The sequence below is a fragment of the Patella vulgata genome, chromosome 7 (genome assembly GCF_932274485.2).
Source record: "Patella vulgata chromosome 7, xgPatVulg1.2, whole genome shotgun sequence".
NCBI classification, from domain to species: domain Eukaryota; kingdom Metazoa; phylum Mollusca; class Gastropoda; family Patellidae; genus Patella; species Patella vulgata.
Genome location: NC_065885.2, coordinates 41,973,274 through 41,999,171, shown reverse-complemented (window position 1 = coordinate 41,999,171; position 25,898 = coordinate 41,973,274). Strand labels below are relative to the sequence as shown.

Below are 25,898 nucleotides of genomic sequence, written 5' to 3'. Positions count from 1 at the left end.
TGATAGTTTTAGTTTAGCGCTAAACCACTTCATTCTGTATACTGCTCTACAAGTTTTAGAATGCCTTCTAAGTGGGGTGTGAAATGAAATGAAATGGGGTTTAACGTCCTACTGTTTTGCTCCTAAACTGGGCTAATGAAGACAGGTGTAAAGGTAGATTCACATTATTAGATTCTACTGAGAAATTTGTTCTACACACAGCATTGAAAACTGTCTTCATGAATATGTCTAAAGTAAATTGATGCCCTTATCAAATTGTTACATGTAATCCTATTGTGTACTCCAAAAATCTCTATAAAAAGCGATATTGGCTGCCAAAAGTTTGATATGGTCCCTTTGAAGTGTAATAGTATGGTAATGGCTTAATTGTCTGTTATAGTGATTTGTGAAGCATAAGCCTGATTATAGTTGATTTGAACTCACTTGGGAGAGGTTTTTTGAGATATTTAAGTAAAGGTAGTTTTCATTTGCTACTGCTGGTTCTCAAAAAATTTCCCTGACAGAATATTGTCTGGATTGTGGGTGTGGCAATAATAATACTAATAGTCTTTATTCACAATCTTAACCAGGAGATACATACATGTATAATACAATGTACATACCAGTAATATATATACAGTCAGTGACCGCCCTAGACTCTTAAAACCTTTAGCCAAATTTTTAGCCAATTCAAAATTTTATTAGCCAATTCAGAAAGTTTTAGCCAAATATTTTATATCATTTTTATTCATATGTTTGTTAATTAAAAATGAAAATAAATGTGTGTGTGTGTTTGTTGTATTTTACGTCCGCTTCCACCGAGGTGATATCGCGGACAAAATAAATGTTTAATATGTACTTTTATTTTATGATCAGTAGTGGAATATCGCGTTTTATCAGTGAAATAAAAGTGTTATTCCACTGGCTAGTTGTTTTTACCTAAAATGATTGTAAAATCATAAAATAAATAGAACATTTGTCGTTTTGTCGTGAATAACATATTTTATTTCATCTCTAAGCAAGAAAACGTTTATGTTTTCACTCATGCTACGCATTCGTGAAAATATAAGTTTTCTTGCTTCTCGATGAAATAAAATATGTTATTCACTCTAAAACGACAAATATCCTCTATATATAGTACACAAGAATATTATTTTATCTCCTTGTTCATGCAAAAGTTCACATTATTGAGAGAATGAATGCAGATAACAAAAAAATGTTTATAGGACGTACTTCACAGTCACATGATTTAATTTACTTCATCGTCATAACAGAAAAGACACGACGATTCTTTTTAAGACACCGCTGATTTGAAATTTATGTCCGGTCCATCCATTTTTATAAGCATGAGGTCATTGAGGGTTAGCTCGACGGTCTCGGTTAAAGGTCTAATTTTTGTCCACATGTTGATGAAGCCAACGAAGGACTTGCGTCCGAGATGACACGCTCACTCACGGAAGTAGATTCTGGACTAACAGTAGTCGTAGGAAGGAAAAAGGAATCTATCCTTATTTTGGGTTTACTAGTATTAGTTGTAATTAATGTGCGTTTTATTTATTTGCTGCGTAAGTAAAGAAAACTTGTAGTGAAGCGAATGTAAACAACGCAGTGCCACACAAAAGGGGCGTAACTGTGTTTTATAGTCTCCAGACTCGATCTTTCGGTCGTTTTAATGCGTAATATTGTAACATTGACTGATTTGCGACTTGTAAGATTGAGACTAGAGTAATTAATGTACTAAAAATAGACACTCCATCGAGTCGATCGAAAGAAGCGTTTAACGAGACGATTTCAAGTTTAATATTAGCAGATTTACGAAATAACACTCTCTAAAATTCATTCGCCAAATTTTTCGCCAGTATCATCACTTTATTCGCCAATAAAAATAATTGTCGCCATTGGCGAATTGGCGAATGTCTAGGGCGGTCACTGTACAGTCAAACATGACAATTACTATTTTTAAACATTTACTAAATTGACTTATAACTGAGATAAACGTACATAGTTTTATTAATTTTAGACCTTGAACTGTTCATTTTATATTGGTTGAGGGAGATCTGTTAACATGTTAAATATAAAAAAACCCATTTCTTTAGGAAAAAAAGAACATTTGAATACATATAGTTATCATCTGAATTACATTCATTATCATTACATAATGTAGGTCTACAGATTCTATCTATTTTGTTTGGTATGTTTGTAAAGGTAGCATGCATGGCTTCTACATTGAAATCTTGTAAATCTAACACAGTATTTTCTAGGAAGGCATACTAGATATTCCTCGAATTTAAAACGATAGAAACTTGCAATTGTCGTTTACTTTAGGCTTCCAGTAGGTACACACACTACTCCATTAGTTGTAACTTGATACTTTTCTTACATACTCCTCCCAACACCTTTCTTTATTATTTGCCAACTAACAGTATGGAAAGAAATGGGGTTAGGCATTCTTCTTTTCTGTGCTAACTGGTCATGCAGTGTGCTATATGTGGGAAATTTTGCCCTAAACTTGGTGCTATGGCCTACTCTTACATGTACTTAAATTGGCTATATCTTTTGTATTATATTTTTTACGAAGGCAGGATGTTAGAAAGGCTATTATAGCCTAATCTTCAATCCTTCTTAAATAAAGTCATCATTATTATTTTTATTAACTGTCAGGGATTTTTAACATGCTGGCAGTAGTATATTCTAGACATCATTTTTTTTCATACCATTCAAACGACAAGGCGCTTTTTCTTGCTAGGCCCTCTGTAGTATGGAAGGGTATCGCTGCCAACATTAAATGCTCTGCTAAAATGTCTTTTCTATTGATTACGTGTAAAAAGTACAATGTACAAAGTCTTAATACCGGTAACGATAAAGTCAAATTACCTCTTAAGACCAAAGTTAAATGTAAAACGTCAAATGCAATGCATCAAATGTGAAATGTTTTATTGGAAAATGCTGTTTTTGACGTGTCTACTTTTGACATTTCCCTCATCACATTTTACATTTGTGTTCTGCCGCATCTCATTTGTCCTTCACGTTTTCTACGTAACATCTTACGCAGAGCACAAAGTTTGATATGCAAATGTAGGATATCACGTGACTTAACATATACGAAAACGAGGCCGATATCACCTCGTTGGAAGCAAACGTTAAATAAAGCTATTTCACACACACAAGATATTTACACCCACGATATTGAAGCAATCAACATGGCAATTACCTATAAGAAATTCACGGGACAACCGTGTCTGCAATAAAATCATGTGATTTCTTTGGTTAATCCGAGCCTTTGATAAATAACATAAATTGACAGTATAGTCTATATTTAGCAATTAGGTTACTAAAGGATAGCAACACATTTCTTTTGACCAATCTGATTAAAACCCAGATCCTATTTCGTTTCGTTTTTATAGTTCAAAATTTCGTTTTACTTGTCTTTACTACACTAGGATCTGGAAGAGTTGTTATCATTGACGTGTTCTGAATAGTGTGAGGTATTAGCCAATGAAACGGTCTGTTACGGCAAGCTTTAGGCAAGTAACATCAATGCTGATTGGTTAATCAAATGTCTGACGTCATAGGGTCAAAAGCTGCTCATATGACCTCTGACGTGACCTAACGCAACAACCGGTCAGATCTTCATTTAGTGTAAGGCCATCGAAAGTATAAAAAAATGAAACAAAATATAGATCTGTATTTTAATCAGATTGTCTTTCAACAAAACATGGAGGACTTTTCTTTCTCTAAAGTAGGTAATTATGAATGTGCCAGAAAATAATTGATAGATTCATAGAGCCATAGAAACATACTTTCCAGTGATGTATAACACGATAACTGGAATTTCGTATTAAGACCCATATTTTTGACATTTTAAACTCTCGCCACTGCCACTGCCCCCACACCCTCTCTCTAAATTTAGTACAGGCTAAGTTATATTTATAGCACGGCTTTCATGAGTTAACATTTTAAACTATCGCCACTGCCCCCACACCCTCTCTCTAAATTTAGTACAGGCTAAGTTATATTTATAGCACGGCTTTCATGAGTTAACAGGTTTAAACATTGAGACCTGCTCAACATGCACGGTGTTATTGCACAGAAAACCCACCCCACTTCACTTCTCTATATGATTTCTACTAAAACTAGTGTAAACCGGCAAAAGAGTGCAATAACATTGAACATGTCTAGTTATTGCACGGTTAAGCTCCACCCAATCTACTAGAGGGAAAACAATCTGCTTATACAACGAAAAGAACAAAGGAAGATTTCCCGTCCATGTTACAATTAAAGTATAATCATTATGCCCAACAAATAATGAATATACATGTAGGCTACTTAAAGAGAGGAAAGAGTATACATGAAAGTGCTTTTCACTAATATGTAACACGATATCATGAATATCGTATTATGACCCGTAATTTGACATTGCATACCCTCCCCCTATCCGTAATCATGGTAATATAGTTTAGTACCATCCAAATTTGATCGTGTTTTCAAGGTAAGTAAATTTCTTATAGTATGCCAGGTTGATTTCCCCTTATCGTGTGCTGGCTTATAGTGTGCTAGGTTGATCTCGGCCTCGTTTCCGTATATGTTAATAAGTCACGTGATATCCTACATTTGCATATCATAGTTAGTGCTCTGTGTAAGATGCTATGTAGAAAGCGTGAAGATCAAATGAAATGCGGCAGAATGCAAATGTAAAATGTAATGAGGGAAATGTAAAATTTAGACATGCCAAAAAACAGCCTTTTCCAATCAAACATTTCTCATTTGACATTTAACTTTGGCTTTAGAGATATTGTGACTTCATCATTACCGGTTTTAGGACATTGTACATTGTACTTTTTACATATAATCAATGAAAAAGACATTTTAGCAGAGCATTTAATATTGGCAGCGATACTAAACTATAACATATTTTATTGCAAAAATATTCTTTACAAAGGGATAAGAACAATTTATAACAAATAATGAATCTTCTCCCAAAATATCAGTCAAACTTTTATATAAAATAGTATGGCGAATTAATTTTTAATTTAACTAACATATGTATATCTATTTACAAAACTTCCTTGTAAATTATATTAATTAATGCATACTAATACGTTTACTTATTGGTACATTATTATAGTATTTGTTTTTAATTATATGTAAAACGTTTCGAGTCTTTGATATATCTTTGAATAAGTAAAACTAACATTTTATTTATTTTTTTTGATAGTAGCGATGAACCATGTAGAAATATTTTGTGTAATTCAGTGAAAGGAATATTTCCAAGCCATGTCAGTTTACTGAAAATGGCACAGCGTTGAGTACTATACTTCGGGCAATCAAAAAAATAATGATACGAATTTTGGACAGATATAGCGTTACAACTACAGTATCGATTTTCAATTATATGTGAACGAAATAGATCGAAATTTAAACTACTACACTACATCCATGTTGAATACTATTGTGGTATATAGAGAATGGCCTAGAACCAATACTTCTGAATTTTGGTGGCTTTATTTTAGGTTTTAGAGATTTTTAAAATTCTTTAACGTTTGCAATGTCTTTTAAATCTTTTGATAAATTATTGTATTCACGAATAGTTTTCGGAAAGAATGATTTTCATCTGATTCTAACACGACAACAGGGTTCCCGAATGTTGGAGTTTCGTAAATTGTAAAGTGCTTGGGATTCGTTTACAAAGTGTATAGTATTACTATTAGTAAAATACACAGGACAGATTCCATGGATTATTTTATGTAACTGATACAAACGTCTAAGCTTTCTTCTTTCACAAAATTTTGACCATGCAATTTCAAAATATAAAGATTGGCTGGGTGCATAAATTGTATTTCCTGTAACAACCCGAGCTGCTTTCATCTGAAAAATTTATAATTTATCTGAATTATAACTACTACAGTTATCCCAAACTTCACAACAGTATTCAATTATAGGCAAAATAAAACATTTATAGAGTTTATTAAGTGAATCTTGAGAAATTAAAAATTTTAATTTGCGAAGTTGATTCAGTTTGAATGAAGCTGCCTTAAGTATAAAGTCAACATGATGATTCCATTTCCCGTTATTCTGAAGAAACACCCCTAGGTGTTTATGGACCGACGTATCTAATATATACTTGTTATCATATTTCAAATTAAGTGGATAACTAATTTTTTGATAACTGAAGATCATTAGTTTTGTCTTTTCTGGATTAAAAGTCAGATACCCTTCCATACTGTAGTCTGTACCCAAATTTAAATACTCCCATGCCCCTTTAGTAACTGTGCAGTTGCAGTATAGAAAGGCATCATAATGAATATTTTAGTATTACTGATTATTACATTACTGTTGTTAGTTTGGTATTCTCGATTATCTTGATGTGGTAACTGCATGCTAGTACCAATAGTGTATAATGCCTGATGATAACAACTACATGTACTATGGAGATAGCCAGAAAATGTTGTTTATGTAGAATATATTTTCTACACTATGAACAGACAGATAATGATTTTTATACGCCCACATTGAAATGTGGACGTATATTGCTGTCGCCCCGTCTGTCAGTCCGTCCGTCCGTCCGTCCATCGTCCACAATTTCTTGTGAACGCACTGACGCCAAAAGTTATCATCCAATTGTTTTAAAATTGATATATGTTGTTTACGTTAGTGAGATGAAGAAGCCTATTTAAGTGCCAGTCCACGAGAAAACCATGCAGAAATCGGGAAGGTGAGGGGTCGGCCGATTCCATTCATATTCACAGGGTTTGGTCATGCCCATGAGGCTACTCGATAGCCAAAACCACCGATCTCAGAAATTGACCATAGCTGAGATACGGCAAACAGGTGTTTTTTGGGGCTTTTTGCTCATTTTTTCGTCAATTTTAGGCAATGTTAGCTGCTGTTTTTCAGGTTGTAAATGAGTACTTATGAAACAAATGATGATTCAATATATTAGGCTAGGTAGTAATGTTTCAAAAAAAAGAAAAAAGAAAAATCTATCTTTCCACTGATGGGGTGCCATTTGGTTATTCCTGAAGGGTATAAATCGAACCCTATAAAGTACCCAACTTTATAACCCGATATCTCCACTGCCGCGGGGTCCCATGAATTATTTTTGTGGTTGTTTGTAAACGGGTACAAGGTCTCTCGATTAAAAAAATAAAATTTCATATATCTTCATACGCATGCGCGATAACATTGTCTACGTTTGGACAATTTTGATATTGGATCATCTGATACTTATATGTTCTAATCAATATAGTGACAAAATATGGATGCTAAACGACTCGATACCATCAGCAATTGACAGACTAGCATTTCGAACCCGCTCAGGCAGTCGTAGAACCCGCTCTGTCAAAACTATCAGTTCTGGTATCCAGCCATCCAAGATGGTGGCTGCTGTATGTGGTTTTTCGCAGTTTTCTACTTCAAAATGCGGCGTTTTCACTGTGTATCCTAAAGAGACTGAGCATGTTTTATTGAAAGAGTGTACTAAAGACATCTGAGGGTACCTATCATTGGTAGCAGTGGATTTATTATGCGGACGCTAAATACTAAGAGTGATTACTGGTGATATCTGAGGGAGCATTTCATTGATATTTACGATTTATCAATGATAGTAACATCGTCCTGCTCATATTTACTATTTTTCAATGATAGTAACATCGTTCCGCTGATATTTACTATTTTTCAATGATAGTAACACTGTTCTACTGATATGTTTGTCAATGATTATAACACCGCCCTGATGATATTTACTATTTTTCAATGACACCGTCCTGCTCATATTTACTATTTGTCAATGATTATAACACCGTCCTGATGATATTTACTATTTTTCTATGATAGTAACATCGTCCCGCTGATATTTACTATTTGTCAATGATAGTAACACCGTTCTGCTGATATTTACTATTTGTCAATGATTATAACACCGTCCTGCTCATATTTACTATTTGTCAATGATAGTAACATCGTCCAGCTGATATTTACTCCTGTAGTGGCATTTAGCAATTGGAAACATAACAAAACTATACAGTTATATGGGACAACAATCACTGGTTTATTATACACAAGCACGACGTTTCGATAAGTATTCTCTTATCGTTATCAAGCACAATGACATTTAGTAAACTTGAGGGTCTATATATATGTACAATGCGAAACCATTCTTATTACTAATCATTAGAAGAGTTCAACCAATTAACAGACATATTTAACATCAAAGACCTGAAAAGCACCGTGTGATGACAAGGATATAGTTGTACATGAACCTTAAAACCACCCTGATATTGAAAAAGAAAAATGATTAGGGGGAAACCATACATTAAACAAACAGTATATAACAGATAGAGCTTATAAACACACGGTCTTGTAAGTAAAACCACATTCACAAAATGTTATGAAAACAAAGCATAATAGCACTAAGATAACACAATAAACTGATCCAAGGGTTTGAAGGATCTAATATAGGCTTATTATAATATACTAAGTAAACATAGTAATCACAATTCAAGGTGTTAAAGTTCAGAGAATATATGTTATTAAAATTTAATAACTGGGGGGGGGAGGGAATCAAAAATATACATAATTAAAAGTGATAACTGGGGGGGGGGGGGAGAAAAATCCATTAGACCACTTGTATGTAACTGATAAGGGCTTATAACACCGGATCTTGACTGAAAAGTAATTCAGCATAATATCACAATAACTTAAAAGGTTATTAAAACACAGCATAATAGCACTAGGATAACACAGAAATCGCGAGCTAAGGCGTTGTAGGTTGATATTGGGCTAAAACTGATTGGACTAGGTTAACATAGTGATGTGCGATTAACGTGTTGTAAGTTCAAAAATAATTATTGAGAGTTAATGGTTACCCCCTAATCATTTTTCTTTTTCAATATCAGGGTGGTTTTAAGGTTCATGTACAACTATATCCTTGTCATCACACGGTGCTTTTCAGGTCTTTGATGTTAAATATGTCTGTTAATTGGTTGAACTCTTCTAATGATTAGTAATAAGAATGGTTTCGCATTGTACATATATATAGACCCTCAAGTTTACTAAATGTCATTGTGCTTGATAACGATAAGAGAATACTTATCGAAACGTCGTGCTTGTGTATAATAAACCAGTGATTGTTGTCCCATATAACTGTATAGTTTTGCTGATATTTACTATTTTTCAATGATAGTAACACCGTTCTGCTGATATTTACTATTTGTCAATGATTATAACACCGTCCTGATGATATTTACTATTTGTCAATGATTATAACACCGTCCTGATGATATTTACTATTTTTCAATGACACCGTCCTGTTCATATTTACTATATTTCAATGATAGTAACATCGTCCCTCTGATATTTACTATTTATCAATGATAGTAACATCGTCCTGCTGATATTTACTATTTATCAATGATAGTACATGTAACATCGTCCTGCTCATATTTACTATTTTTCAATGATAGTAACATCGTCCCGCTCATATTTACTATTTTTCAATGATAGTAACATCGTCCCCCTGATATTTACTATTTGTCAATGATTATAACACGATTCTGCTGATATTTACTATTTGTCAATGATTATAACACCGTTCTGATGATATTTACAATTTGTCAATGATTATAACACCGTTCTGATGATATTTACTATTTTTCAAAGATAATAACACCGTCCTGCTAATAGATCCTGATATACACTGAGGAGATTAGATTCATGAGGTACTTCCACTATTTTATCCTTCTGATATTTTGTAAAAATTTATGAATGTAAATTTTGTATGATATTTTGCGAAGGTTCATGAATGTAAATTTTGTATAATACTGTATTTGATATTTTGTAAGGAAAGGATTCATTGAATGTCTCTGATATATTGTGAAAAATTATGAACGTAGTTTTTGTATCACATTTGATATTTTGTGAGGGTTCATGAATGTAATTAGATGTGATATTTTGTAAGGATTAGTATTCCCTCCCGAAAGTAAATTTTGTATATATTTGATATTTTGTGAGGATTAAGGATTGACTCACGAGGTCAATAACGGGCATTGCCCAATTTAGTATTTAATCTGCGACCTCAGAGAGCAATCTGCGCTTTCTGCTTTACGTACAACAAGTTAAAAAAAATGTTACGAGTTAGACCAACATATATAAAACTACTCTACTACTAGTACCAATAGTTGCTGTTCGATATTCTGATATATACGTACACCTATTGCTACATTAAGCCAATTGAAAAAAAAAAGTTTTTTGTTTATTTTTGGGTCTTTTTGTGAAGATGATGATCACCGTACTTTAAGAGTGTAGGACTACTACTTGTAGGTAGGGTATAGTCTAAATATAGATGATTAACTCGTTGGTCGCAGGTAGAGGTAAAGATAACATCGGTCCTGAAAATTGAAAGAAAAGACAAAATCTTGCCTATTTAGTTGTGCTGACCTGGAACTTTTTAGAGTGTAGAATTTATTTTCCAATCTTGAGGATTTAGACCTACATTTTACTATTCATTGACTACTGTGAGCTATGACAGTTCTCTCAACTGCAGCTTATAATGAGATCTGTACATATCAAGAGATTTAAGAGTGAAATAATGCGAATTTTAGCAAATTTTCACTTCCAGTTGCAGTAAGAGTTGTCATACGAACATTATGTTGCGAAAACATAGCAGCTGTGAAGGCGTCTGTATTATACTACATTTGTTTGAATATCAGTTTGATAATATTGGGGAAAAAGCTTCGTAAAATTGTTGAATTTATCCGATTTTTGTCCAAATTACCCACTTTTTTTGAGAGTGTAGTTATAGACATATATGAAATTTTATTTTTTTAATCGAGAGACCTGATACCCAGTTACTAACAACCACAAAAAGAATTCATGGGACCCCGCAGCAGTGGAGATATCGCGGCATAAAGTTAGGGTTCTTTATAAGGTTTGATTTATTCACTTCAGGAATAACCAAATGGCACCCCTGAGTGGAAAGATAGATTTTTCTTTCTTCATTTTTTATATGCCCACATTGAAATGTGGTCGTATATTGTCGTCGCCCCCGTTCGTCCGTCCGTCCGGCGTCCACAATTGCTTGTGGACGCTCTAGAGGCTAAAGTTAATATCCGATTGACTCTAAATTTATATACAGTGTTTAAGGCCATGAGACGAAGAAGCCTATTCATTTTCAGCGATTTCCGATAATTACTGCCAGAGTTATGGCCCTTGATCACTTCAAAAAATCTTGTGGACGCTCTAGAGGCCAAAGTTAATATCCGATTAAGGTTTAAGGTCATGAGACGAAGAAGCCTATTGATTTTCAGCGATTTCCGATAATTACTGCCAGAGTTACGGGCCTTGATCACTTCAAAAAATCTTGTGGACGCTCTAGAGGCCAAAGTTAATATCCGATTGACTTTAAATTTATACACAGTGTTTAAGGTCATGAGACGAAGAAGCCTATTCATTTTCAGCGATTTCCGATAATTACTGCCAGAGTTATGGCCCTTGATCACTTCAAAAAATCTTGTGGACGCTCTAGAGGCGAAAGTTAATATCCGATTGACTTTAAAATTTATACACAGTGTTTAAGGACATGAGACGAATAAGCCTATTGATTTTCAGCGATTTCCGATAATTACTGCCAGAGTTATGGCTCTTGATCACTTCAAATAATCTTTTGGACTCTCTAGAGGCCAAAGTTAATATCCGATTGACTTTAAATTTATACACAGTGTTTAAGGTCATGAGACGAAAAATCCTATTGATTTTCAGCGATTTCCGATAAATACTGCCAGAGTTATGGCCCTTGATCACTTCAAAAAATCTTGTGGACGCTCTAAAGTCTAAAGTTAATATCCGATTGACTTAAATTTATACACAGTGTTTAAGGTCATGAGACGAAGAAGTCTATTCATTTTCAGTGATTTTCGATAATTACTGCCAGAGTTATGGCCCTTGATCACTTCAAAAAACCTTGTTGATGCTCTAGAGGCGAAAGTTAATATCTGATTGACTTTAAATTTATAAACAGTGTTTGAGGTCACAAGGCGAAGAATCCTATTGATCTTCAAAGATTTCTGATAATTACTGCCAAAGTTATGGCCCTTGATCACTTCCGATTGACTTCAGATTGATACACAGAGTTTAAGATATTGAGACGAACAAGTATATTGATTTTCAATGAATTTTTATGACTTGGAACAGCTAAATCCATGATACAGTATTAAAAGTTTTGTATACAAAATGTTAGCATGGGGCAGAACTTTATAAAAACCAAACAAATTCTAATGGTTTTCTGAGTTGTTGCTCTTAATCAGATTTTAGTGTATTATAAATGTTTCATTACCGAAAAAAGTAAAAATATGCGACAACTCTTGTTGACTGCCCGGACGATTTAGCTGCTGTGGGCGTATGTTTCGTTGCCTGGCAACCTATCTTTTGAAACATTACTACCTAGCCTAATATATCGAATCATCATTCGTTTCATAAGTACTCATTTACAACCTGAAAAACAGCAGCTAACATTGCCTAAAATTGACGAAAAAATGAGAAAAAAGCCCCCAAAACACCTGTTTGCCGTATCTCGGCTAGGGTCAATTTCTGAGATCGGCGGTTTTGGCTATCGAGTAGTCTCATGGGCATGACCAAACCCTATGAATATGAATGGAATTGGCCGACCCATCACCTTCCCGATTTTGCATGATTTTGCATGGTTTTCTCGTGGACAAGCACTTAATTTCAATAATTTCCGTTTATTACGTCTAGGGTTATGGCCCTTGTTTCACTTTGTTGAACCTTGTGAACGCTCTAATGCCAAAAGTTAACATACGATCTTTGTGAAATTTATATGCAATATTTAAGTTAGTGAAACGAAGAAGCCTATTGAATTTCAACAATTTCTGTTTATTACGTATAGAGTTATGGCCCTTGTTTCACTTTATTAAACCTTGTGAACGCTCTAACTCCAAAAGTTATCATCACATCTTTCTGAAATTTACATGCATTATTTAAATTAGTGAAACGAAGAAGCGTATTGAATTTCAGCAATTTCTGTTTATTACGTCTAGAGTTATGGCCCTTGTTTCACTTTATTGAACCTTGTGAACGCTCTTACGCCAAAAGTTATCATCCAATCTTTCTGAAATTTATATGCATTATCCGAGGTGTATCGGTGAATATCAGGACAGTTTTGGTCGAGGGGCCCAGCCGAGGCGGCTCCCGACCAAAACTGTCCTGATATTCACCGATACACCGAGGAAAGGTGCTAATAAGTTACTTACATCACATTTCTATCGAGTATTGTGAAGCAAAATTTGAAAAATAGTATTTATTATCGAGTTGTTTCAACCGAAACGTGTCAAATACTTTCTGCTCTTTCATTTATCCCTTTCTGAGCCTCACGTTACATTTCATGGTAGAATGATTTCGCAGTGGAGAGACGACCTGAGTAGTATTTACACGTGCGTCTTGCTATGATACTCTGAGCGTAAAACAATCACGTGTTTGTTTAGACCACATCGTCAAAACAACTTGTCTATGGCGTAGAGGACTGCGATATTATTAAATGTAGTGTAAAGGAAATGCGAAACGTGGGTCATTCCTGGTGAAAGTATGCATCGGCGGATGGTTCTTCCGTTGAAATTTATTTGTAATAAAGTTTATGACTTTCTAGGCGTTTTTTTTCTTCCTGCTTATTTTCAATGCCTGTGAAGTGTCCAGCAAGAGAACTGCGCCTTCTATCATCACAATTAATTAAAATAATTATTCAATATTCTAATTTATATATTTTGCATATTAATATAAATCAAACCAAATTATGAAATAGATGCCAATTGATATGTATAATAATTCATGTTTGTAATATATTGTTATGTTAATTTAATGTCATTGTATATGTTTTTGAACTGCCAGGTAGTTCCCCCCGATTTGTTTTGTTACTATGATTTTGACTAGTTGTTTCATGTACATTAGCCTTGTGCATTGTATAGAGCCATCGTTATCAATTGCGATCTGGGTCGGACTAAACGTCCGCTACTTATTGCTTGATAGGTATCTAAAACAGTATAAAAGTATCCGTGTATCAGAAATGAACAGTACTCTTTCTGTATATTTCTGATACACAGATACTTTTAAGCATGTATTGAAAATAAACAGCACAGTTTTATCAACGAGTAGAAGTGGGATGTAACAAAAGTTAAACGCATATAAAATGTAAAAAAAAAATACTTCACATATTAGAAAAGTAACCTCGCTACAATGGATATTTTTCCTGAATTAATTGGTCCTTGAAAGATATAGGAAGTTCTTAATCAACATCAGGAAAAGTCTGTGATTGAACAATCTGTTTGATATCTTTTTCAGTAATTGCATTTGATAAAGATTTGTACATGTACTTTCAGAAAATCCATGAAATTTTATTTATAAACCACCAGAAACTGACATTATGCCGAATTAGTTCAGATACCTAGGCTAGAGTGAATTCACAACTGTTTTTGTTTCACTTTCAGACACTTGCTACAGGAATTGTACAGTTGTATTTATCAGATTTGTCAGATAATCATAGATGGAACAAGAGATGTTGTGGTGTTGCAGCTTTTGTCAAAGACAATACAAAACGTTCTTATTATATCCGAGTTTTTGATTTAAAGGTAAGTGATGAATTGGTGCTAAGATATATCATCCATAACATTGTTAACCGCTCACTAGACAGAATAGCTTTCAAATAAATACATACACACTAATATATCTCCAAACAGCTTTATTTATACATCGAATATGAAGATGTTATAATTTGGTTGTTGGGATAGCTGAACAACACCGATATAACAGGTTCGGGACGCTTTGTGGGCATCACTAACAATATTCAAACACTTTTTATACGCCCACATTGAAATGTGGTCATATATTGACATCGCCCCCGTCCGTCTGTCCGGCTGGCGTCCACAATTGCTTGTGGATGCTCAAGAGACTAAAGGTAATATCCGATTGACTTTAAATTTATACACAGTGTTTCAGATCTTGAGACGAACAAGTATATTGATTTTCAATCAATTTTTATACGCCCACATTTAAATGTGGTCGTATATTGTCGTCGCCCCCGTCTCTCCGTCCGTCCGTCCGTCTAGAGGCTAAAGTTAATATCCGATTGATACACAGAGTTTAAGATCTTGAGACGAACAAGTATATTGAATTTCAATGAATTTTTATGACTTGGAACAGCTAAATTCATGATATTAAAAGTTTTGTATACAAAACGTTAGCATGGGGCAGAACTTTATAAAAACCAAACAAATTCTAATGGTTTTCTGAGTTGTTGCTCTTAATCAGATTTTAGTGTATTATAAATGTTTCATTATCGAAAAAAGTAAAAATATGTGACAACTCTTGTTGACTGCCCGGACGATTTAGCTGCTGTGGGCGTATGTTTCGTTGCCTGGCAACCTATCTTTATGACTTGAACAGCTAAATCCATGATATTAAAAGTTTTGTATACAGAACTTTATAAAACCCAAACAAATTCTAATGGTTTTCTGATAATTACTTCATGAGTTGTTGCTCTTAATCAGATTTTAGTGTATTATAAATGTTTCATTACCGAAGTAAAAATATGCAACAACTGTTTCGTTGCCTGGCAACCTATCTTTATGACTTGAACAGCTAAATCCATGATATTAAAAGTTTTGTATACAGAACTTTATAAAACCCAAACAAATTCTAATGGTTTTCTGATAATTACTTCATGAGTTGTTGCTCTTAATCAGATTTTAGTGTATTATAAATGTTTCATTACCGAAAAAAGTAAAAATATGCAACAACTCTTGTTGACTGCCCGGACGATTTAGCTGCTGTGGGCGTATGTTTTGTTGCCTGGCAACCTATCTTTAAAATATATGTACCTCATTTTTAAAGGATATCGACTCAATTTTTGAAAATATGGACTCTTTTTAAAAGATTTATACTCCATTTTTGAGAATACATACTTCTTTTTAAGGATACGTCCCCCCTTTTCAAAGGATATGTACTTCTTTCCAAAGGATATGACGTACTTCTTTTCAAACGATATATGTTATCGTTTTCAAAGGATATGTACTCCCTTTTAAGGGATATGTACCCCCTTTAAAGAACATGTACCCCTTTTGAAGGATATGTACTGCCTTTTTTTTAAAGGATATGTACTCCCTTTTGTAAACAATTTATATACTCTTTTTTATTATTTGAAACAAGAATTTGTAGCATTATCTATGAAAATACCAATGTAATTCATTTTTCTCCAAAAACGACTACATTATGAAATATTAAAGTAAACGTGTAAATATTATGTGTGAAATATATCTTTAATGTAATTATATCTATTACTTCATAGATAATGTTAGTATCAATTAGGTAACTGATATTATTAGTATAGTGTGCATTATATATTTATTACGTCATAGATATTATTGAGGTACGTGATCCTGTGTATTATGTCAGAGATAGTATTAATGGATTGTATTATATACTATTCAAAAAAAGTAGGGGATATTTGATTTTTAAGTGTTATTAAAGTCACCTAATGAAACTGACGAAGAAACAAATGACAAAATTAAATGAAGTTCACATTCATCGATTTATTCCAAAGGCACAGACTGACCATTATAAGGGTAAAATGATACCCGGGGTCAAACAGCAAAGTTACCACAGCATCACAACCAAGTCAGTAACGGGTAAATCCTCCTCTGTTTGCCAAACAAGCATTGATCCGACGTGGCATACTCCTAATGAGACGTCTAAGGTCATTTTGGTCCAGATTGTCCCATTCCTGTTGCAACGCAGCAGCAAATTCTTGGACATTGGCAGGACGTTGTTGACGTTGACGTAACCTCTGTCCAAGCATGTCCCAGACATGCTCGATGGGGGAGAGGTCGGGACTCAGTGCTGGCCAAGGTAATGTGGTGATGTTCTGTTGTTGGAGGTAACCTGTAACTATCCTGGCCCTGTGACATCTTGCGTTGTCATCCTGGAAGATGAAACGGCGGCCATGACGTCGTGCGAACGGCACAACATGGACTGCCAAGATGTTGTCCCGGTAGTACTGGCCTGTAACACGCCCTGCAAAAACATGTAAAGCCGTTCTTCCAGCAACAGTGATGCCTCCCCACACCATAACAGAACCACCCCCAAATCGATCATGTCTGATGACGTTAACGTCTTGGAAGCGCTCATTTCGACGACACCACACCCTCCTACGTCTGTCCAAAAAATCAACAGTGAACCTTGACTCATCTGAAAACATCACATTGCTCCAGCGTCGATTATCCCAGTGTTGACGATCCCTACACCAACGACGTCTTGCCTGAATGTGATGATCTCTCAAACAAGGGATCACGCGAGGACGTCGGGCGCGAAGGTGACCCCTATGCAGTCGATTCCGAATCGTCTGGCCACTCACTCTCACACCAGTGTCTGTTTGAAGACGAGCGCTGATCTGATTTGCTGTGATGACACGATTTCTCAAGGCCAAGGTACGGATAAATCGATCCTGGGCTTGGGTTGTCGCCCTTGGTCGACCTGAGCGTGGTCTGTCCTGTACAGATTGTGTATCACGGTATCTGGACCATAGCCTGCTTATGACAGACTGAGAAACATTCATCGTCCGCGCCACAACCGCCTGTGTTGTGCCGATCTGTAGCATGCCAAGGGCACGTAACTTTTCATTTTGGGTAAGCCGACGCATATCAAAATTTGTTTTCTGGTCACTAAAACAATTAAACTGATGTTTCCACCCTGGAATTCAATGCCACAATGACTGTAACATTCAAAGTCAGAGTCGTGCAAATCTTGGGTTGGACCCCCATGATGATCCCAAGCATCACCTGCATTCCATGCGGTAGCTATTGGTGCGTTTGGGCGTCACATGTAACTGGAAATGTTTCTTCTGTTAGGTTCTATAGTGACTTTTTTCGTAGTCATTTGCATATTTTAGTATTATGCCCCCAAAATCAAATATCCCCTACTTTTTTTGAATAGTATATATCCATGACGTAATAGATATGTATATATCATAGTATTATGTAATTGTATAGCAAAGACGCCAATAGTGTATAATGTGTAGTGTATAATTTATGACGTCACATTATTAGTGTATGTTAATTATTAAGTGTAACATAATAACTATTACGCCATAAACTGTATTAGTAAGAAACACATGCATTTTATACGTTATAGATTGTAGATTATTCTAGATCTGTTACGTCATAGATATAATGATTATATAATATGTATAATATTATACTATTAAGTCATAAATATATTATGATATAAATTCTATACTATAATGTGTATTGTGGATTTATTACGCGAGATATATATACATACATACATACATACATATATATAAAATAGAGTAAATGCGTCCATTCTAGATAGTTATTTTATTACTGACATGTTTCATATAATTTTCAAAGTAATGTAGGTAACTAGGTATAGAAACAATAGTGTGACGTAATTACGTCATTAATGGAGAATAATACATTATGTGAATGGGTTCAAATCAAACCATTTAATTTCGGTGCGAAGGATAAAAACCCTAATTTTGTCGTATATCCATTCTATAAAATGTTTACATCTGATAATATACGAATGGGGATCAAAGAAAAATATTTCATCGATAAATATAAACCGAAATTAAATGGTTTGATTTGAACCCATTCACATAATGTATTATTCTCCATTATAATGACGTAATTACGTCACACTATTGTTTCTATACCTAGTTACCTACATTACTTTGAAAATTATATGAAACATGTCAGTAATAAAATAACTATCTAGAATGGACGCATTTACTCTATTTTACGTATATATATATATATATATATATATATATATATATATATATATATATATATATTTTTATATAAAGACAAAGTATTAAAGGGAAGGCACACCAAACACATTAAAGAAATATTGACAAATAAGATAAAGAAATCTACATTACGTAAATATTATGAATCAAATAACAAGAAAATTATGATAAACTTGTTTAAATATTATTACAAACTGTGATGTGACATTTGTTAAGCGCTTAGAAATATCACCGGATATAATGAAGCGCTATAGAAGATGAATAATAATAATAACTAGATCTGCAAAGCAGATATGAAAGCTTTCATATTTACAGTCACTTCTGTTGGTTATATGAAGAATCTCAGCAACCTCTAACTAGTCTAATGAAACTAGTCTAATGAAACATGGGTCATGCAGTGAACTATGGGGGAAATTTATTTTGGTCAGCAGCTTTCTGGCCTGCTTTTATATCGAATGTTGCAATGATTCTTTTATGTGGATGACAATACGGTTCTTAATGTTGCAGGGTAATGTGCACAAGGTACAGCAATTTTTGTTCGATCTGAATGACTGAACATTGCTCCTGGCCATATACTGTCCATCGTGAGATTAGAATATTTATTTGATTCCCTGGTTGTATGGACTAGGAGTAGGGTTGTCTGATCCAAGTTTGGGTTTTTTCCCCCGGTCCTACAGTTTAATCCCACTGCTGAAGAGACTACAGGATGCAAATTTTTGAAAGAAAATTGAACGATAAGTTAGTTCTGAAATGACATAGTTTTGAGTAAACTCGATTTGTTTCTTTCTCTTCGTTTCAAGATGGTGGCACTTGCGGTTCAATTGGCAGACTTCATATTTTGTGTACACATCAGTACTTTCTTTGCTAGTACAGAAAAAAAAATTCAAGGCAATCTGACCTATATTTCGTCGATTTTTTTAAAAATTTGATCTTTAATTTCATCAAGGGGAGATAATTTAGAACATTTCTAATGACATCTTTCAAGTCGCTTCAATAAGGTCTACTTACATACTAAATTTCATAAAAATCGTGCAACTATTAAAGAAATCAAATCAAAGCGATTTGAAGTAAATGTTTCAAGGTACTCAAAGAAAAAAGAATTAGTAAAATTTAACCTCTAGAGCGTCCACAAGATTTTTTGAAGAGATCAATGGCCATAACTATTACAGTAATTATCGGAAATCGCCGAAAATCAACAGGCTTCTTCGTCTCATGACCTTAAACACTGTGTATAAATTTAAAGTAGCTAAGTCTCTAACTCAATATCATCCAAAGTCTTACACGTTGAAAATACGAATTATTTGTCAATTCAAATCAACATTGATGTTGTGATCTTACGAGGAAAAGACAGGCTTCTGATATCCAATATTTAAGACAAAATAAACATTTTACCATTGGTACACGAATCGTGTACCATAGTCCGTTTTAGCGTCATTTGCAACAAGTGACCAGAAAGAACGAGGCTAAACATATTCAACTGGGGAGCCTGCGCAATAGACTGGAATAACCAGAAGCTAGAAATTACTATAGGGTTGAGACACATGGCGTATTTCGCTGGACATTTGAAATTGATTTGAAATTAAGAGTCAAAACGGAAACAATTGAATGTAAATCAGTTTATATACAATCAGATTACATTATTATATGCGTTGCGACCCATTTGGGTCAATTTCTAGGTCTCCAATATTAGCGATTTAGCTCCTTTAAAGTCAATCGGATACTAAATTTAGCCTCTAAAGCGTCCACAAGATTTTTTCAAGTGATCAAGGGCCATAACTCTGAGTAATTATCGGAAATCGCTGAAAATCAATAGACTTCTTCGTCTCATGACCTTAAACACTGTGTATAAATTTAAAGTAATCGGATATTAACTTTAGCCGGCCGGACGTGGGCGACGACAATATACGACCACATTTCAATGTGAGCGTATAAAATTAACCGCATGCATATAATATTTAATATATGATAAAGTCAAAATAGTCGATTTCGGTTTTTAGTGTTGCGGTCATTTTAAAAAAATGTCTTTTAAGGACAATGTGTATAGTACTAATAGCAATCACATACGAGAGAAGTGATAAGATCCCTTTGCATTTGCAATTTCAAAATTAATTAAAACCAAATTTAAATTCTGAAAATCTTTTTTTTTTTGCTAAAACTCTTTTTTTTTAATCGGATCAAAATGGGAGTAAGGCACAGAGTAATGGGCGTATTGTGTCCAAATTTCATGGTTTTCGGACAATCGGCGCCGGTGTCGTGGCGAAATTCCACTTTTTTCGCCCTTACTAAAGCCGTAAATGGCGGAAAAAGCTGAACGGCAGGAACCGTGTGAAGAACAAACGACCTGAACGAATGCAGGTATCGACTTGAATTTTTCAGGGCACCTAGGTACCAACGTGAAAAGTTCCTCGCCGGAATTTGGTAGTCATGGTACCTTTTGTTCCAGCGCGGCGCATGCGCGAAGTCAAAAGAAATTATGGTAAATTTTGGGATTTTGAGTATATTTCGGAGTGGTTTGGTAAGTGACGTTGTATCTAAGATGGCGGTCATAACACAATATTATAATAACTTTGACGAATGAGCAAATTTTCGCGACCGGGTTGATTTGCTCTGCCCAGGCAACGTTTCTGTGGTCCGATTGCCTTCAAATTTGCAAAGAATGTACCTTGGGATTCTAGCTATCACATATTAAAAATAGAAGCGTGTGGGATTCCGAGAACGTTCAAAATAAATTCAAAACCCACCCCCAACCATTAAAGTTTTTTTGCTTAAAAAATTGCCGTATTTTATCGAATTTTTATTGTCCCCCGCCTTTCGAAGAAAGCAGGGGACTATTAAAATGGGTTCGTCCGTCTGTCTGTCTGTCTGTCTGTCTGTCGATCGGTCCGTCCGTCCGTCCGTCACACTTTTTGGGACACAATAACTCTCCTTCTACTTGACCTAGAAAGTTCAAACTTGGTGTAGGTGTTTATTAAGTCAATGCCTTGATGGAGTTCGAAGATGAGCATTTTCTGCTTAGGGTAAGCAGAGATAAGCAATTTGATTGGTTGATGCTTTGGGACACGATAACTTTAGTTCTAATTAAGTGAGAGTGATGAAACTTGGTGTATAGTTTCATTACATCAATACCTTGACTAAGTTCGATAATGAGCATTTTCTGCTCGGGGTAAGCAGAGTGATAAGCAATTTGATTGGCCGAGACTTTGGAACACAATAACCCTCCTTCTAATTGAGCTAAAATGTTCAAACTTGGTGTAGGTGTTTATTAGTTCAATGCCTTGATGGAGTGTGAAGATGAGCATTTTCTGCTTAGGGTAAGTAGAGATAAACAATTTGATTGGTTGATGCTTTGGGGCACGATAACTTTAGTTCCAATTAAGTGAGAGCGATGAAACTTGATGTATAGTTTCATTACATCAATGATGCCTGTGCGAGGGATGAAAGCCCTAATTTTGTCGTGTATCCATTCTGTAAAGTGTTTGCATCTGATAGTATACGAATGGGGATCAAAGAGGGGTATTTCATCGATAAATGTGAGCCGAAGTTGGATGGTTTGATTTGAGCCCATTCACATAATGTATTGTTCTCCATTATTATGACGTAATTGCGTCGCACTGTTGTTTCTATGTTTGGTTGCCTGCATTGCTTTGAAAATTATATGAAGCATGTCAGTGGTAAAGTGGCTATCTGGAATGGACGCATTTGCTCTATTTTACGTATATATATATATATATATATATATATATATATATATATATATATATATATTTTATATATATATATTTTTATATATATATATTTTTATATAAAGACAAAGTATTAAAGGGAAGGCACACCAAACACATTAAAGAAATATTGACAAATAAGATAAAGAAATCTACATTACGTAAATATTATGAATCAAATAACAAGAAAATTATGATAAACTTGTTTAAATATTATTACAAACTGTGATGTGACATTTGTTAAGCGCTTAGAAATATCACCGGATATAATGAAGCGCTATAGAAGATGAATAATAATAATGATAATAATACCTTGACTAAGTTCGAGATTGAGCATTTTCTGCTCAGGGTAAACAGAGCGATAAGCAATTTGATTGGCCGAGACTTTGGAACACAATAATCCTCCTTCTAATTGAGCTAAAATGTTCAAACTTGGTGTAGGTGTTTATTAGTTCAATGCCTTGATGGAGTGTGAAGATGAACATTTTCTGCTTAGGGTAAGTAGAGATAAACAATTTGGTTGATGCTTTAGGGCACGATAACTTTAGTTCCAATTAAGTGAGAGTGATGAAACTTGGTGTATAGTTTCATTACATCAATAACTTAACTAAGTTCGAGATTGAGCATTTTCTGCTCAGGGTAAACAATTTGATTGGCCGAGACTTTAGAACACAATAACTCTCCTTCTAATTGAGCTAGAATTTCCAAACTCGGTGTAGGTGTTTATGAGGCAAATGCCTTGATAGAGTGCGAAGATGAGCATTTTCTTGCTTATGGGACATGATTGGTTGATGCTTTGCGACACGATAACTTTAGTTCTAATTAAGTGAGAGTGATGAAACTTGGTGTATAGTTTCATTACATCAAAACCTTGACTAAGTTCGATGATGAGAATTGTCTGCTTAGGCTAAGGAGCAATACGCATTTTGATTGGTCAAGACTTTGGAACATAACAACTCTGCTTCTAATTGAGATAGAATGTTTAAACTTGATGTAGATGTTCGTCTTGACTGAGTTCAATGATTAACATATCGAGTTAAAGCTAAGCAGAGATAAGCCATTTCCTTGGTCGATGCTTTGGGACAAGATAACTTTGATTCTATCTGATAGAGAGTGATGAAACTTAGTGTATTGTTGATAATCAGTTTGATTGCTCGATACTTTTGAAAAAAATAGATGTGCGATTAATTAATATGTGTCATCTATTTATTTGGGGATTTCGGCGGGGGACATCAGCCTCACTGTTGGCTTGTTGTTCTTGATATCTGAACATTTTCTCATTTTAGTATGTGATAAGTATCATCGAGGCGCAGCCTACCGCTAGAAATTCCAGAGATTTGGACCACCGGAAGGATGCTTCAGCAGTCAAAAAAGGTCAAAATAGGCGATTTCGGTTTCTAGTGTCGATACATTGTCAGGTCATTTTAAAAAATTGTCTTTTAAGGATAATGTGTATAGCGATAAAATCTCTTTGCATTTGCAATTTCAAAATTAATTAAAACCAATATTAAATTCTGAAAACATTTTTTTGCTAAAACTCTTTTTTTTTTAAATCGGATCAAAATGGGAGTAAGGCACAGAGTCCGGGGTGGTAATGGGCGTATTGTGTCCAAATTTCATGTTTTTCGGACAATCGGTGCCGGTGTCACGGCAAAATTCCACTTTTTTCCCCCTCATGTAAGCCGTAAATTGACTTAGAAAAAAAAAAACGACGAAAGGCAGGTGACAAGAACAAATGACTTGAACAAATGCAGGTATCACCTTGAAATTTTCAGGGTACCTAGGTACCAACGTGAAAAGTTGCTCACTGGAATTTAGTACTCATGGTACCGTTGGTTCCAGTGTAGCGCATGCGCGAAATCAAAACCAGCTAAACTCGAAAACAACCTTGTCGGCACGGGAAACATCAAAGGCGAAATTCGAATTTTTGAAATATTCAAATACCAAACATTCGACCATTATCCAGGCTATCCTGAAATGTATTAATTTCGGTAATAGGAGACAGATTCTCTAAGCCACGACCAATTGTGTATGTTTTCAAGCCCATTAATGTGGATTTTTCACTAATTTTCATTTTCATTTCAAAATGGCGTCCATCAGTTGACCAAAATCAAAATTCTAAACCGATAGATTTTTAGGCTTTCCTTCAAGGATTCGGAAAATATAATTGCCTTGTCTGTAAGTAAAATATCAAAAAAGCCTTAGGGATTTTTCACATTTCAAGATGGTGGCACTTCCGGTTTGGGCTACAAACTTCAATTTTTGTGTACGAATCAGTAGTGTCGTAGCTAGTAAAGAAAAAAAAATTCAAGGCAATCTGACCTATATTTCGTCGATTTTTTTGAAAACTTTGATCCTTAATTTCATCACGGGGAGATAATTTAGAAAATTTCTAATGACATTTTTCAAGTCGCATTGGCAAGATCTACATACATACTAAATTTCATGAAAATCGTGCAACTATTAAAGAAGTTGTCAAGTTGGTTTCAACTTCCGGTTCGAAATCACAGCGACGAATTTTTAGAAATTCGAAAATCCGAAATTGCAGATTTGAAATAAATGTTTCAATGTACTCAAAGAAAAAAAAATTAGTAAAATAGGTGAAAAAGTCACAAAGTTACAGCAATGTAGGTCAAATGCATTCGTAAGATTTGGTGATTTCGGACGAGTAAAACGTTTTGAAAATATATTCATTCCAAAGCCACCACCCATTCTTGGGGGGGTAAGTCAAAGTTTCAGAAAGATCCTACGGTTAGATTCTGAGATATAAGATTTGCAGGAAAAACACAAAAAAAAAAAAATAATAATAATAATCTTAACAAAAACAATAAGCTTTCATATGTAATACAGACAGATTTAGCTCTTCCATAATGTATGTTTAAAAAGGCATTATGGAGGATTAGATAAATAATAGTTAAAAGATAGATAACATAAATAGAATATGCATAAAATTTCAATCAGATTGCTCGACTTTGTAAAAGGAGATATTAGCTTTTGAATTTTAGGCTACCCTTGATCATCATTACTAAAGTCGGTACAATAAAAGACAAAGTCTCGATTATCCATTTTTACATTTAATTATTTAAAAAAAAATGTATTCCAATCCGCTAAATATTGCAGTCTAGTCATGGCATCGAGAGTTGATTATGGTCTGGATAAGTTAGGTAATGTCTAATTAATATTTTAGATAACATTTCAGGCCTAAAGAAAGACCTGGAATAGAGCTCTTGCATAATGTATGTTTAAGAGAGGCAGAGGATTTTTTCCTCAGTATCCCCAGTGGTCTCATTCCGTTCTACCCCATTAACCCCTGGGTTAATCCATGGATGGGGGGGGTCAAGTTTTCAAGTTATCCGATCTTGATGATTGTG

At 34.5% G+C, this 25,898-nt stretch overlaps 1 protein-coding gene across 1 annotated transcript in view; it reads left to right on the top strand.

The window, feature by feature from the left end:
• Window positions 1-25,898, top strand: part of LOC126828371 (actin nucleation-promoting factor WASL) — a 129,374-nt gene that overhangs the window by 11,142 nt on the left and 92,334 nt on the right. Inside the window, exon 2 of the mRNA XM_050558146.2 lies at window positions 14,469-14,609. Coding sequence (XP_050414103.2) covers window positions 14,469-14,609 — 141 coding nt within the window. The remainder of the gene's footprint in view (window positions 1-14,468; window positions 14,610-25,898) is intronic.